Genomic DNA, 16631 nt, shown 5'->3' with positions numbered 1-16631 from the left:
TTGAAATTCAACAACTGATTTGCAGTATTTAGAGGATTGTCATCTGCTTTAATACAAAGAGGGAGTCAGTGGAGTTTACAAATCTGATAACCAGCGGAGCCCACAGTCACCTCAGGTCCTAAGGCAAGGGGTGGGGAGAAGGTGGCTTCATGCCCCAGAAGGTGTAATGCCAAGGGCATTCCAGATCGCAGTACGCACACCCCCACCCCCCCATCCCCCATTCTTAGAGCCATGCTTTGGTGTTCCAGTGACAATTCAAAGGGGCCTGCTGCCAGAGCTCCAGGTCCCTTTGAATTGCTGGACCACAAGGCAACTGATTCCTTTGTCGTCGTCTCCTCCCCATCAGGCCTGCTGCTAATAATATGTGTAGGTCACCTGGACTATTGACAAGGATAAAGACTGTCTACTGTAGCATATACTTGCTGGTTTTAATTTACCAGTACTGCACCTTTAGGTCACACACACAGTTGCCTTTGTAAATTAAAACCAGCAAGCGTGGGTTTTCACCACTATTTCCTGCTTTCTGCATCTCCACTTGCTATCACTACAATCTAACTGTCTCAGCTGCTGCTGCACTGTCAAGTAGTTTGTTGCACTGAAAGCAAGGTTTGGCAAGGAATTCAATTTTTTTCTTAACTTCCATCTGTTTCCTAGTAACATTTTTTAACACCAAAGAAAGAGGAACAAACATAGTACACATCGCCTGTACAACCCAGAAGTTCAGTGTCCGCACATTTAATTTTTTGCAGACTCAGCACAAACGTTCTACCCCCCCCAAAATGCACAGGTTAAAAATAGAAGTTCAATCAATTTCCCCTGCCATAGAATTTTAGTCCTCCCTCCCCTTTTTCCCCTCAAAAAATTATTTGTCTCTGGAGAATACATGGTACTGGATGCTGATACAGTTAAGGGAAAACTCTCCATATTTGTATTCATACTTCTCCACCTACCAAATCTGAGAGGCAAGAATCATAAAAGAACATTCTACTTCTCAAACAAATTTTAAAAAATCAATGTAGTGAATCATTGTTTATAACAGAAGTGAGTTGACAGCAGAATCTGAAATTAGGGCTTGAATGAGGAACAGCTAAAGTATTTTCACACCTATATAGACACTTTTCCCAGACCAAATGTACCCTTGACAACAGTCACAGAAAATTGGAAGAGGGAAAACAATATCTTAAGCAGGGCTCGACAAATTATACAATCTACTTGCCCATGGCGAGTAGATTGTAATCCGGAAGAGCCAGGTTCGGGCGATCTGCGCATGCGCAGATCGCCGGACAGCACAACTGGTGAGCGGGGCTCACCGTGGTTCGGCGAGCCCTGATCTTAAGCACCTTCACAGTTGCATCTTTTGCATTGAATTGGTCATATATGACAAATATGCCCCTATGTATCTGTTTGCTCTCCCCTTATAAAATGTACAGCATTTGTCTTTGATATCTGTTTTGCATGTTTTCAGTATATTTATTCTGCAGGTTCAAGAGCAGGAAGTATCCTTCCTGTAACTTCACAGTGAAAGTCCCTTGATGAAGAAGGCTACTGAAGTTGTAAATACACTCACCAATAATCACTTTCCTTTCCCCCTTTCTCTCTCACATCTGTTCTTTTTATGCTGTCTTTTCATTAGAACATTCTCTTGCAATATGCATTTATAAATTTTTCTAGTCTCTCTCTCTCTTTCTCTCTCTAGAGATGAAAACTTCATTCTGGTTACAGGTACAGTGAAACCTTTGTTATCCGGTACTCTGTTAACCAGAAAACTTTGTTAACCGGCATTGCCCCCAGCCACAATACTGTCAAATCTTCAGGCGCACAATCTTGGTTTACCATGATTGGCTTAATTTTTTATTTAAGAAGTACTAATCATCTTTAACTTAAAACGGAAATGTGAGACTGACTGCCTCACACTACAAAACTACAAATATTAAAAATCTGAGTTTTACTATTATTGTCCATTGGTTTTTCTTAGGTTGATGGGACCCTCAGATAACCGGAATTTTAGATAAGCGGAAAGCCCTAATCCCTGAGCATGTCAGATAACACAGGTTTTACTTTACTTCAAAAAGTACTTCCAGTGCCATCAGCTCTTTGCTCCCATATTGTTTTTAATTTTCTTGTATAATTTCACTCTCCCCCAAAAAATGATTTAATATACAGTATTTATTCCCTTTACCGCCTGTTCATCCTTTCTCTCTGTTGACAATGTTCTACCTGCTTCCAACCATGCTTCAGGAATTTTAGTTAATTTTTATGATTTAAGCAATTTTGATTGCTGTAAAATTCCTGATGAGCTGGGATGTTCTCATAGCCTTATTCTCGTATGGCAACCCAATTACAAAAGAGCACATTTTCCATCATAATCCATATTTTAATCCCTCCAATACAATCTACATGTTTAACTACTTCAGAATTTCTCTAAAACACAACCAGAACTGCTCATTTTCCTCTCGCAACTTAAGTAAATATTTATTCTCGAATACCGCTCCATTTAAAAAAAAAAAAAAAACGCTTTCTTGCCCATATGCATTCCAATGATATGCAATCTTTTTTGTATGGCAGACATACTACTACTGTTGTGATCTAGACCTTACAATAAACATAAAAATAATACTACAGAAAAATTAGTTACCAAATAGTTTGCCAGTATTATGGCATCTCTCAGTCAGGAATTGTAGGGAACAGATGGGAACAGAAATCATTCCCATTTGCAGGCAAAATGCAGGGTAACTCCAAAGGCCTTAAACCAACCCTTGAGTTAAGTGACTCTTATGCAATCTTGTCACAGGTTTCATGGCACCCAATCCATGCAAACACAGGCTGAAATGCTCATCCTACCTCTTCCAGAACTAAACCATGAAAACTTTTCGTGAGGTTCAACATACAACTGGCATTGAACTCCCCTTCAAAGCCTGCAGGGCATGCAACCCTGTTTACCTGTTTCTCATTCTTCCTTGGCACAAAAGAATAGCTACAGTTCCCTGGACCTGAAAAATGTGCATTACTTCCCCTCTTCAAAAGTTTAAAACTGAATGTTGACTCAATACAGCTTTGAAACTCACCTATTTTTGTAGTAGTTTATATTGAACACCCTACGACAGCATACCCTGTAAAGGGTGTACTTGTGCGGCCACTCAGAAGAGAATCAGATGCCGCTCAGCTGGTTAGCAGAGTGCCCACAACTAGGTTTTGTTTCTACTTGTGGTGCCCATTAGCACATGCCTTGGTGCACATAAACATTTATTCCACATATGAATGGAAAAGACTAGAAGGAACACTGCCCCACAGTACTGTATTTGCTTTTTTGTGATGCGCGTTATTGTCTCTGCTGCTCTTTGACGGCATACTTCCAGTTCCAAAAGAGGTGTGTGGCTCACTGATCAATTTGTAACTCTGATGTTCTATTAGATTATAGAGGAATCTGGCAAGCAACCCCTACACTTCAGTTGCCTAACACTTCCCATTATATATGACCTGCAACCTTTATTTGGGAAATTAAACACTACCATGATCTGCAATTAAACCTCAAAAATGTTTGAGGAGAAGGACTTTTGAGAAGCTTTCAAAAAAGTTTGAAACACAAACACACACACACACACACACACACACACACACACACACACACACACACACACACACACACACACACAGCACGCCAAGCGGCGGCGAGCCCGGCTCACCAGCCATGCGGTTCGGCACGCTGCGCATGCGCGGATTGTGCTGCGCGGCTGTGCCGGCATGTAATCTACTTACCATGGGCGAGTAGATTACACTAATTGTTGAGCCCTGTATGTATGTATGTAAAAAAACACCTCTTTCACAGAACAGTTTCTTCCTCCTTTAACCAAATGTAGACCACTTTACCTACTACCCAGAAAATGACAAGGAACAATATTCAATCCTGTATCAGTAACATTTATATGTTTGAAGTCCACCATGCAGTGTCTGAACAGCTACAAATAGGACCTTTATACCACTGGAAAGGGGAAATTCTCTCAGACTTGAAGAGCTGCAATATCAATTACAAAAATCCCAATATCAGTGTCTAGAAAAGCTAGTCATAATTTATTCTAGTAGTTATGCCTCTATTTCATGCCTACAGAGCGAGGTTCATAGTAACTAATGTCCCAAAATTATCTCGGGATCTGCAAACAAGAAGCTCTAAACCAAAGACACACTGTATAGGCATATGGGTCCCCTCTCACATCTCACAGTGCAAAATAGGTTGGATGCTCTTGTAAGAGGAGGAAATGAAGAGCCCATACACAAACTACTAAGAACTCTTGAAAATATTGTTAAATATAGTATTTCTGCACCATATGTAGCACATACTGGAAATGAAGAAGAAATATGAAATAAAGATTTTACACATATTTGTTTGGAAAAAATCTGCACAACTCACCCATGGCTTCACTATTTGTCAATAACGTGTCTATAGCAAGCACAAACTGATAAAGCCTTTACACCACACCATAATGCACTTTACCTACCTAGAAATACATACAGTGTATAGGAGAGTGAGAGAGGCTATTATTAATAGCCTGAGGCCTGCAAGGAACTAGGGAAGTAAAATCCTGTTTAATCAGTGCATAGGGTTGCCAGGTGTCCAGTATTCACCTGGACAGTCCAGTATTTGCAAGCTCCGTCCGGTAAAAAAAAACAAACCAGGAAATACCAGACATTTTTCCTGTTTCCCTGGGAAGGAAGCCCAGCGGGGACAATTTTCCCCTGTCGCATATGGCAGTGGGGGGGCGCCGGCCTGGAGTGGGAGCAGAGTGCACATGGCTCTGGCCCACGTGACCAGCAGAGACCCGGGAGCTGGCCACGTGATGCCTCCCTATACACCAGCCATGGCCAACCTGCAGCTCGAAAGTCACATGCGGCTCTTGTCCCCCAGAAGTGCAGCTTGTGAAGCTGCTCCTGTCCCCCCCCCCCCCCCCAAACAGCCCCTGCTGATTCCCCTCCCAGCTTCCCTGTGCTTTCCGGGTCAGAGTTGTGGGGTTTTAAAAATGGCACCCAAGATGGCAGCCATCTTAAAGGGGCAGTCTCCTTTTAAATTTTTTTTTTTTTTTTTTTTTGGTGCGCTTAACAGTTTTGGTCTCCCCCTTTCCTCCCCTGTCCCCAACAGAATTTTTTCCCAGTGGGGTTTTTTTTGGGGGGGGGGGGGAAGGAGGGAGAGGGTATGTTCTGTATTTTTTGTTAAACCATCTGGCAACCCTATCACTGCATCATTTACATGTTACATTTAACCAGTTATTCAATTAAATGTTGTCGTCCACCCCTCCATGCACAGAGTAAAAGGCCCAGTTGGGCTGGAGTGGCTCCTCTCCTGCAATGTGGGGTGGACAAGGTGGAGAGAGAGGAGGGAGCGGCTGTTCCAGGCTGAACAGGCCTGCTGCACCGTGGGCTGCTTCAGCCAGGCTGGGCTCAGCAGGCAGAGGGCTGCAGGAGCATTGCGCAGTGGGCTTGGCCAGGCTGGAGCAGCTCCCCCCTCTCCACCCCCACAGGCTGCCAGGTAACCAGTAAGCATCACTCAGGAATGGTGGTGCTTACCGATTAACCTTGGACATCCCTACAAGGAACTGAGTTTTTCAGACCACTGTGCGGCAATAACCTCTGAAAAGCAGAGAATAAGGTGTGTTTGTCTTTGTTTTAATGATATCATAACTAAACTAGACACACACAAATGCATATGATTCAAAAATATAAATAGTAGCATGATAAAAGACTGCTTTTAAATCAAACAATGATAGAAGCTAATAAGTACAATATGCAAGAACTATTTCACTTTGTACTCACTCTTACAAAGTTGTCAGGGAACAAACCTCTTCTGCCTTTGAGCTGTCCTTCCCACCATCCTCCAGCTTCTTTCTTGATATTGGTGATTATGTCACCAACTGTGATTGTCAGCTCATCATCGTGTTGAGCCTTGTAGTCAAACTCCACTATCGCCTCCACTAGAAAAGAAACAACCACATGTTGCAGAGAGTTAGGCAAAAGTATTTATTTTGTTAGGTTGATTAAAGTTTTCATGTCCTCAGAGATGAAAAAGAAAAACCAACACAACCTGATAACAGCTGCTGAGCAACAGGAATAGCATCCGATTAACCTAACGACTTCAAAAACACCGATATGCTGCTGTCACAAGTATTGCTGGGGACAGATCCTTTGAGAAGCCCTTTATGATTGGTTGACAGGCAGCAATTTGTATCCATTTATTTTATTTGATCTTTCATTAACAAAAATAAAATGTGTGTCACTGCACAAGTACCTATTCAGATTTCAGCATTACAAACTGGTATCCATTTCTGGGAAAAGATCATAGCTTTTTTTCATGTTATTTTTATAAATACTTATCTTATTTCAGTACTATTCTGAAATGGTGTTCAAAACCATTCAAAACCAACCCAGTTTGCCAGACAAATCATTGCTTCCCCCAAAAGCACTGATTACATTTTCTGCATGATGCTAAATTTCACTATAACAATCTCTCTGTAAGTAATGCTTGATTCAGAAATGCAAAGCTCAGCCTCGCAATGCTCTGCTATGTGCTTATACTCTTAGGATTTCACTAAGGAGGAAAACTTGATGTTCACTTGCAAGATGTGCCTAAGACGACATGAAATTCAAATATTACAATTGCACCAAATGTCAGCAAACAAACACAAACTTGTTCCTGCTCCACTACAATCATGCGAGGGAGTATGCCTTATTATTTTCCCAGAAGAATAAAAGTCCCACAAATACAAACCCCTCAGATTCTCACATTATAAATACAAATATTTGTAATCTAGGCCGTGTCTCTCTCTCTCTCTCAGGCCTAGGGAATTCATAATGGCAGTAATAAGCTCTATTAGAAATGGGGAAAGTTTCTCCCTCCACTCCCTGAAACATTACTGAGCTCTACCCTCGGTCAGTGTGGAATTGAGATCCACAGTAAATTTCCTGGCACTTTGTCTAATCTTATTTTAAAAACCTCAGCTTTCACCACTTCCCTCAGGAAATACAACCATAATCTAATATATCACCATCAGCAGGACTCACCGAACCGCGGCGAGCCCTGCTTGCCAGCCGCGCTGTCCAGCAATTTGCACATGCGCAAATCACCCGAACCCGGCTCTTCCAGGTTGCAGTCTACTCGCCACGTGCGAGTAGACTGCATTATTTGTTCAGCCCTGACCATCAGGAAGTTTTTGTAATTTTACTTTGGTAAACTCATCCCATTACTTCTTGTTAGAGCCTCTTGCATCACTCCACTACATTTCTCTAGTAGGGAATGGACAAATCTTTTTTCTCTAAATACAGTAAAACTCCAATAGTCCAACATCCAGCTGTCCGGCACTCCTGATAGTCCGGCATCAACTGGAACCCGGAATTGCTCAGGTCAGCTGCTCTCATGGCTGGGCCGCTGTGAGCTGTATGTGCACTCACAGCCCGCGCTGTTCCATTCACGGTCTCCAGTGCACACAGCATCCAGCCTAAACATACTAGCAGCTGGCCACTGACCACAGGCAGCTGCTTCAGGACCCGGACATAAGGTTGGGGGAGAAAGGGGATTAGGTGACAGCAGGGAGGGGAGGTGTTTGGCTCTGGGGAAGGGGAGGGGAGAGGGATTGGGTCACGCACGGCGTCCCGGACAGCTCATTGAAAAGCCGGCCGCTCAGCACATGTGCCCCAGCGCCTGAAGGGAGACGCATGGCTGTACCGGCGGCTCCAGGACCCGAGCATAAAATGGGGAGGGGGATTGGGTTGGGAATATGCCTCCTTATAGTACCTCCTGGTACTCCGGCATATCCGATAATCCGGCACCACCTAGGTCCCAAAGGTGCCAGATTGTTGGAAGTCTACTGTATCTTAATATTTGATTTACCATGGCAATATATTTTTTTAAAAAAAGCCAATATCAGAGGCAAGCCATATAGAAAGAAATAATTTTTCTGCTACTAGTAAGACAATACTCAATGGTAGAGGGAAATTTTCGTTTGTTTTTGGCGCGCTATAATAGCATTCAATACATTCTTATCTCTAGAGGCTTTTCTACCAGATATCAAAAGAAGAGGGGATGTCAGAAATGCATTCAAGAAGCCACATCTCCTTTGATGGGAAATCATACTCCAAGGACATTCTGTTGAACATTTACCCCTTAAGAAGTTGAAGCAGCAGGAACAGAAACACCTACATGAATTTCCTTTCCGTACAGACAACTCTCATGATCTCTTACACAGCATACAGAGTGAACTGTCAAGGAGTATGGCAACTGACACAGATAAAAGGAATATATACTATTATACTAGTAATCGTGTATTACTGCTCCCTGCTGGAAGCCATTTTACCATGACACTATCCTCAGATGGCCTTTTCGAGAAAAGGGGAAGTCAGTTCATCCCTCCAAGAGCTACCTGAAGAGGCCATCCAAGAGCACCAGCTACTTGCAGAACAAACAAGAACTGGTCCTCCATCATCTAGAAAGGCTAGAAGCAGGCAAAAGTCAATCAGGGCTCAGCAGGGGGCAATACCTTGCTGTTACTGGCTGCTTCTTTCAGGAGCCAGGTCTGGGTAAAGTTGGGACAGGGAGGAGGAAAGTCTCCTGTCTTAACCCAAGAAACCCAGCTTGATCAGGGGCCATACTCTGACCGCACCTCTTTTTAACTGCACCACTGAAGAAGTGTTAATTGAGATTACAAAATGTAAAGCCCAGGTGGCCATCTTGAGTTAAATATCAATTACAGATGTAAAATGAAGGTGAGCAAACCCCCACTGGCTCAGAAAAGATGGCAACACCACCACAGATTGTGAGATGATCCCAATAACATTCCACCTAACCTATAAAGAGATCGAACATTATATTAAACTAGGCTGGGTAAGAGACTATTGTTTCTCTTCCCCAACTCAAAGAAGTCTGATGCACATATACACACACGGAGAGGTGTCTCTACTTAAGTACACATATTGCCTAATATTTTCTAGTTTCTTAATTCAACCCACACACCTAGAGTTACATTAACACAAAGAGATATCATTTAGCTGTTGCTAGATGATAGGGTTGCTTTTGGTCAAGAGCTAAAGGCCACAAAACATCTTAAATTTGTGAACGTCCTGGAGACCTTTAATCAAAACAAAAAACAGTTTCTCACACTAATAAAGATTTCCAGTCCTACCAAGATTCAGACATCACAGCCTTTTACCACAGTAAATACTCATAAAGAGCAAGAAACCATTTTAATGTATAACAGTGAATTTGTCAAACAAAATAATGCTCCTTCTGCACCAGAGACTGAAATCTAGAGTAGGGATGTAATCAAGGCAGGCTTTAGACTGATTCGGCCGATTCCCTGGAATGGGGCCCAGCGCCTAAGGGGGCTGCGCGCAGCGCATGCGCAGTGTCCCCCCGGATGCGCAGCACATGCACAGGCTCCCAAGCATGCGGGGCCCCGCCCCCAGAATCAGGCCCCGCGCTTGTTAAAGCCAGCTCTGGAGGTAATAGTATTGTGGATTAACCAATTAACCAATAAGCAAAAGCTTATAGGTTAATGCTATAGACTACATGCATTTCCCTCTCCCTGCCAGTACATTTTTAGGAGGCTGGCCAACAGCCTGGCTCAGTCCTGGCTTGCATCATGTCTGGGACCTACCCCCTGCTGTGGCTCTGAATTGAAAATGTATTAGGAGCCAAGCGGGCAGGCAGCCTGCCTCCGTCCTGGCACACGCTGGGTCCGGGACCTACACCCATTTCAGCTCTGCATTTCAAAGCATATTAAGAGCCAGGCAGGCAGCCTAGCTCAGTTCTGGCTTGCACCGAGTCCAAGAGCTCCAACACCGCCTCGACAAGGACTGCTGCCCCTCTCTCAGAAGCAGCAGCACAAGGCAACAGGAAGCCATTCTGCGAGGGGAGCTGGTTTTTAAACTGGCTCCCCTCATGGACCAGCTCCCACCAGTCACCCCATGCTGCTGCCTCTGATACAGTGGCTGCCGGCCCCACCCCTGGGGACTATCGAATAGTCGACTAACTGATAAAATGCCATGAGGTTACTCGACTATTCAATTAACCAATATTTAGCATCCCTAATCTAGAGGACAGTTCTGTTCAATGGATAGTTAGCATTTGTTCATCAGCTTTGGTCCACCTGAGAGACCACAAATGGAGTGTCCCATCACTAGCCTTCAGAGGGAACCATTAAGATAAATTCCCTCTCAGTCGTGGCACCTTTTCAGGGATCTGGGAAGAAAGATCTGTTGGTGAGAACCTCTGGCCCGTCTATGGGGACCACAAAACAAATGAGACACAGACACAGAGACCACTACCACCACATAGGCCATAAAGGGCCCACTTCCTATAAAATATAGAACAAGACTGATAGTGTGAGAGGAAGTTCAACACCACTTGTTACAAGAAATTTACTTTCATTGAAAGCTTGAATCAGACACCTGACTAAGAGCCCTATTCATCTAGGAACAATATGAAAAATTAGAATATTCCCCTGTGACAGTCTGAGTGGTTGGTTAATCAGGACGCGTATCCATGCAGAAGCCCTGGTGAGACTGCTGGAGCTCAGACGACTTCATGGTCTAAGTCACTATTGTAGGCCTAGATAATTTTTTCAGACTTCGGTCCAGGCAACGCATTTTCCTCCGTGAGGGCAAGGCCTTATGTGGCCCAAGCCCTTCTTTTAAAAAGGCCTACTGCTGTAACATGGCCCAACTGCCTCCAGATCTGACCATGTGTACAGTCCCTTGGGTTGACAGATTCTTCTGCTCTCTTCTAAGGAAACCCAGTAGCCTCCATCCTCATCTTGCTGACAGTGAAGAATGTAACCCTCTCATACTCGCTCCTAGCCCCAGTTCTTAAGTTGAGCAGGTCTCCCCTCAGTTTCTATGAATGAACCTTTTAGGGGGTGGTTGGGAGACAGGAACGGAACAGTGCTCTAGGTTTACTCCCAGGACGGGCTCTTCAAATTGCACTGCCTCCCCCTTCCCTGGCTGCTACAAGAAGAGTGAAAATACTGTGTATCAATATTGTACAACTCTTATATCCCTTATATTTAAATCCTCTTTCTTCACACAATTCCAGTTCCTGCTTCTCATTCTGTGCCCACAGCTCTCCCAAGGAGCAGTGTAAAATTGAAGTGACTTCAACTTTACTGGCACTATTCAAAACAAAATACAGAATAAAATGGACCATACTGCTGTTATTTGGACTTTGCAGCTGCTTGGGGAAGCTAAAGTATTATTTCACATTTATATAGATACATCTTTACAGCCACAGATGTATGTCCTCTTTCCTGAGGAAACTTCTCACTCACTGATACAGATGCTCCTTAAATCTGCATCCTACTAGGAAACTCCAAAGTTATTTCTCAAATGTATATAACCTGATCAAAATAGCAGCTGGCGCAGCAAGGGAGAAAATTTCACAGAAACTAGATAATTACATATTTTTTTTAAAGTGAGTAATCCACAGCTCTGGGACGAAGTGGTGAAGAGGTTAAATCTAAGTAATGTGAAAACCATTATAACAAAATAATGAAATATACAATTTTGAAAAAAGTCACCCAAGTTTACGTGTATCGAAAATAGCACATAAAAGCCTAAGAGATGCTTTATAATTTATAGGACCGAGTTGCAGTTATTAAATCACAGTTCATTTTCAAAAAAATGCTAAAGGATTTTCACATCCATATTTCAAAACAGGCTTTGAATAATACATTCTGCTAACTTTTTTTTTTTTTTTTTTTAATATAAAGGATTAAGCCTAGATCCTAATAGGTGACTTTCATTGATTTTAACTGGAGATCTGCTGTGCTAGATTTTTTCTGGAACAGATGCTTGCATCCTAAATTGCAGAATGATTTCAGATAGGAGAGCATCCCATGGACAATTAGATCGAATTAATTTCACCTGTAAGTGATTTTAAGCAGGTTCTAGGGATGTAAAATCCATGTAACTGGTTAACCAGTTAAATGTGAAGTTAACTATAAACCATAAGCAGGGCTGCCCCTCCCCCCACTGCAGCTAGGCTGGAGTAACCCTTGCCTGTGAGGCACCCAGGTCTGCTGCTGATGGAAGCTGTTCCAGACATTCAGAGCAGCCCCTCGCCATGGTGAGCCTTGTGAGGCTGGAGCAGCCTCCTGCCCATGGTAGACCGGCAGCTGCTCCAGCCCCACACTGATTAACCTGAACCAGTAAGCATCACCCATTAAGGGTAATGCTTACTGGTTAACCTTTCACATACTATTTTGAACTAAGCTCTGCTTTGCTTATGCATTAATGAACATAAGAGCGGCCATGCTGGGTCAGACCAAAGGTCCATCTAGCCCAATATCCTGTCTACCAACAGTGGCCAATACCAGATGCCCCAGAGAGAGGGATTACAACAGGTAATCCTCACATGATCCCTCCCCTGTGTCTCACTTGCAGAGAAACAGAGGCTAGGGACACTGTTGATGGACCTATCCTCCATTAATTTATCTTGCTCTTTTTTTGACCCAGTTAAAAGCCTTCACCACATCTTCTGGCAAGGAGTTCCACAGGTTGATTGTGCACTATGTGAAGAAAAACTTCCTTTTGTCAGTTTTAAACCTGTAGCCTATTAATTTCATTTGGTTTCCCCTAGTTCTTATATTGTGGGAATAAGTAAATAACTTTTCCTTAATCATTTTTTCCATACCAGTCATGATTTTATAGACCTCTATCATATCCTTCCTTAGTCTCCTCTTTTCTAAGCTGAGAAGTCCAAGTCTTTTTAATTGCTCTTCATATGGGACCCATTCCAAACCCCTAATCATTTTTGTTGCCCTTTTCTGAACCTTTTCCAATACCAATATATCTTTTTCGAGATGAGGCAACCACATCTGTACGCAATATTCAAGATGTGGGCATACCATGGTTTTATACAGAGGCAATAAGATATTTTCTGTTTTATTCTCTATATCCCTTTTTTAATTACTCCTAACATTCCATTTGCTTTTTTCACTGCTGCTGCACACTGAGTGGATGTTTTCAGAGAACTATCCACAATGACTCCAAGCATCTCTCTCTTGAGTAGTTGTAGCCAAATTAGTCCCCATCATATTGTGTGTGTGTGTGTGTGTGTATGTATGTGTGTGTGTATAGATAGATAGATAGCTAGATAGATAGCTAGATAGATAGATAGATAGATAGATAGATAGATAGATAGATAGATGATTATGTTTTCCAATGTGCATTACTTTACATTTATCAACATTACATTTCATTTGCCATTTTGTTGCCCAATCACTTAGTTTGGGGAGATCTCTTTGAAGCTCTTCACAATCTGCTTTGGTCTTAAACCCTATCAATATCCTCCTTTACAACTAGGCACTCCAGTTCACCCATTTCACTATTTAGACATCTAGCATTTGCAAATAAGCCCTTTAATAATTTGTCACTATTTATCTGTCTTCCATTTCCTGATGTGTTAGACTCTTTTTCATTTGATTGTGTCTCATTTGATCTGACCCATACTTCCATCCTCTCCTCCTGACTAGAACATAGAGCATCTCTAGTAACAGAACTTCCCCAATAGATGTCTGTCCGATCCATGTGCTCCCCCACACCTGTCAGCTTTCCCCCAGTCCTTAGTTTAAAAACTGCTCTACAACCTATTTAATGTTAAGTGCCAGCAGTCTGATTATGTTTTGATTTAGGTAGAGCCCATTCTTCCAGTATAGGCTACCTCTATCTCAAAGGTTTCCCCAGTTCCTAATAAACATAAACTCCTCCTCTCTACACCATCGTCTCACCTATACATTGAGACTCTGATTTAAACTAGTGATGTAAGAGGCTAGTTGAGGGACTACTTGACTAGTTGTTTCCCCCCAACCATTGCTGCCTCTATCAAAGTCAGAAGGGGGAGGGAGGGGAGGGCAGCAGCTTAAAAGCCAGCTCCTCCCCAGCACCGTCTCCACAGAAGGGCAGGGGAGACAGGCACAGTGGGGGACCGGGCATGAGCCAGGACAGCTGATTTCCAGCTCGCACCCGGTCCCCCGCTGCACCTCTGCCTTTTAAATGTAGTAAGAGCCAGGTGGCTGTCACTACATTTAAAAGGCAGAGCCACAGCAAGGTTAGCTCCTGGGGCCAGGAGTTAACCCTACTACAGCTCTGCAATTTCTCCCCTTATCAACTAATCAAGTAGTTGATGGAAATTCCATCAACTACTCAATTAGCTGATTAAATTTAACATCCCTAGTCTAAACCTACTCCTACTAAAGACAAGAGGAAACTTCTCAGTGACACTAGGGAATACAGTATCTGGCCCTACATCACTGCACTACTTACTTTTGGCAAATTTTACCTCAAAATAACATACACATGATGCCTCTATAGAAACAGAAGACATAATTCTAACCCTTATAAACAATATCCTTTTTCTTCCTTTGAGCTGCAGTGCACTTTCCCCATAGGCCTTTTTCATTGACATGAAGAGATGAAATCAAACACCACAGCAATTCAAGCTATGTTGATCTGAAAACTCGAGGTTCATTCCTGTCCCAATATGATCTGCTATTCATTCCAGTAATATCACAATCAATCCAAATTGTAACAGAAAAATTCCATGAGATATAAACAGACCCAGTTATGAAAAGTCCTGTTAGGGACGGACACCAGTCGACTCACTACTGCCATGCCAGGGACAGAGGTCTTGTTTTATTTACTTGGATTCATGAAACAAAGTATTAAATGCCGGTTATGGACACCAGGAGTCTTTCACATAAATTTAAAATACTCCACATTCTGAAGCTCAGTGTAACGGAATAAGACAAGGTTAAGTTATTGCCATCACAGCTCTCCCACACATACACCCCCCCAAACCTCCAGATATTTAGACACTTGAAACCAGACTTTGTTGATAATTACACAGCAATTTTCCCTCATTGATTACCTCTACTCGTTATTTTCTATCACTATTTCTTGCCATTATTGAATAGAAACAAATTCCTAAAAAGACAGTAAAAGGAACTTTAGCAACATGATAAAAATTCAGAGAAGCTATCAGAATTGTGCTATCTTAACCCACACCACTATGTGGTATCAAGAATATCACAGATTGTTACTATGCAGCAATAACTATGTTAATGAATACTGTATCACAAAATTTCTGGAGACATCTGAAGCATCTAAGCATAGTGGAAGTGGTATTCAAGTCTTTGGCAAAGTTCCACTGAAGTAACAGAAGCCATATGGTCATGCAACCTTCTATTCCAACATTATTTCTCATTTCACAGTTACTGTCACCTGAAACTAGAGTGTGCAGTAAACGGTTTAGCTTGCCTGTGACAAGCAGGAAATTTAAAGTTCAATTTGGGCATCATGTAAGTTTCATGTAAACTGATAAACCCTTATGCTGCACAATACAACCACAAAATCAGAACTGACAGAGGGACAATAATGGCTTTCAAATCTCAAACTAAAATGTACAGGTAATATTTGAGTAATCAACACATGACAACACAATTAACTGTATTTTTGTAACTAATCACAACAGTGAAATTATTAGCACGTAATGTTGCCCATAAATCTCAGTAAGACAACCCAATGATTCTAACTGGGCTTGTATTTTTAAATATTAAGTAATTTTTACTAGTTATCATGAACTATTCAGTCATTTAAAAATTAGTTTCCTTAAAAATATATTTTGGTACACAATAATTATAGCATGGCTATAAACAAAAACTTCATGTATCAGTTGCAGAATAGCTAAAAGTGTCAGCACTTCACAACACAGTTTATAAGCGGTTTTCAACCTGCACTGCAACTTGTTAGATAAGGTCCTAATCCCAAAGTGAATATTTTTAAGACAATTTTGCATTCAGCAATTTGAATGTTTATGAGCATAAATGTTAAAAATATTGCAAATAAACATTTTAAACATAAAAGGGCTATTACACTACATGCTAATTATCATCCAGATAAGCTCATGTCACATGGTAGGGAAGCATGAAAGGGATGATCTAGGATGTCAAAGTGGAACACAAGCTAAATATGAGTCAGTGTGACACTGTTGCAAAAAAAGCAAACATCATTCTCGGTGTTTTGAGCAAGACACAAGAAGTAATTCTTCCCCTCTACTCTGCGCTAATTAGGTCTGAACTGGAGCGCTGTGTCCCGTTCTGGGCTCAACATTTCAAGAAAGATGTGGAGAAATTGGAGAGGGTCCAGAGAAGAGCAACAAGAATGATTAAAGGTCCAGAGAACAACAGCTATGAGGGGAGATTGAAAGAATTGGATTTGTTTAGTTTGGAACAGAGAAGACAGAAGGAACACAATAGCTGCTTTCAAGTACCTAAAAGAGTTTTTATAAGGAGGAAGAAAAATTGTTCTTCTTAAGATCTGATAGGACAAGAAGCAATGGGCTTAAATTGCAGCAAGAGAGGCTGTTAGGCTGGACATTGGAAAAACATCCTTAATACCAGGGTGGTTAAACACTGGAATAAGTTGCGTAGGGAGGCTGTGGAATTGCCATCACTGGAGATATTAAAGAGCAGGTTGGACAGACATCTATCAGGGATGATCAGAAGGTGCTTGGTCCTGTCATGAGGGAAGGGGACTGGACTAGATGATCTCTCGAGATTCTTTCCAGTTGTAGTATTTTAGGATTCTACCAGAGAAGG

At 42.1% G+C, this 16631-nt stretch overlaps 2 protein-coding genes across 5 annotated transcripts in view; both read right to left on the bottom strand.

The window, feature by feature from the left end:
- SH3KBP1 (SH3 domain containing kinase binding protein 1) overlaps positions 1-16631 on the bottom strand; it is a 327120-nt gene that overhangs the window by 288086 nt on the left and 22403 nt on the right. For 2 of the 4 annotated variants that reach the window (XM_075913587.2, XM_075913595.2), the window contains exon 2: positions 5803-5960. In XM_075913587.2, the coding sequence (XP_075769702.1) occupies positions 5803-5960 (158 nt within the window). Of the gene's footprint in view, positions 1-5802; positions 5961-16631 lie in introns of those variants that run through there. The other 2 variants (XM_075913614.2, XM_075913630.2) reach the window with 1 other exon arrangement.
- Positions 5802-16631, bottom strand: part of BCLAF3 (BCLAF1 and THRAP3 family member 3) — a 124211-nt gene continuing 113381 nt past the window's right edge. The window contains exon 12 of the mRNA XM_075913554.2: positions 5802-5960. Coding sequence (XP_075769669.2) covers positions 5949-5960 — 12 coding nt within the window. The 3' untranslated portion in view covers positions 5802-5948. The remainder of the gene's footprint in view (positions 5961-16631) is intronic.

This window comes from Pelodiscus sinensis, chromosome 1 (assembly GCF_052426305.1).
Source record: "Pelodiscus sinensis isolate ZL-2025 chromosome 1, ASM5242630v1, whole genome shotgun sequence".
In the NCBI taxonomy this organism is placed as follows: domain Eukaryota; kingdom Metazoa; phylum Chordata; order Testudines; family Trionychidae; genus Pelodiscus; species Pelodiscus sinensis.
This window is presented reverse-complemented; position numbering and strand designations above follow the sequence as displayed.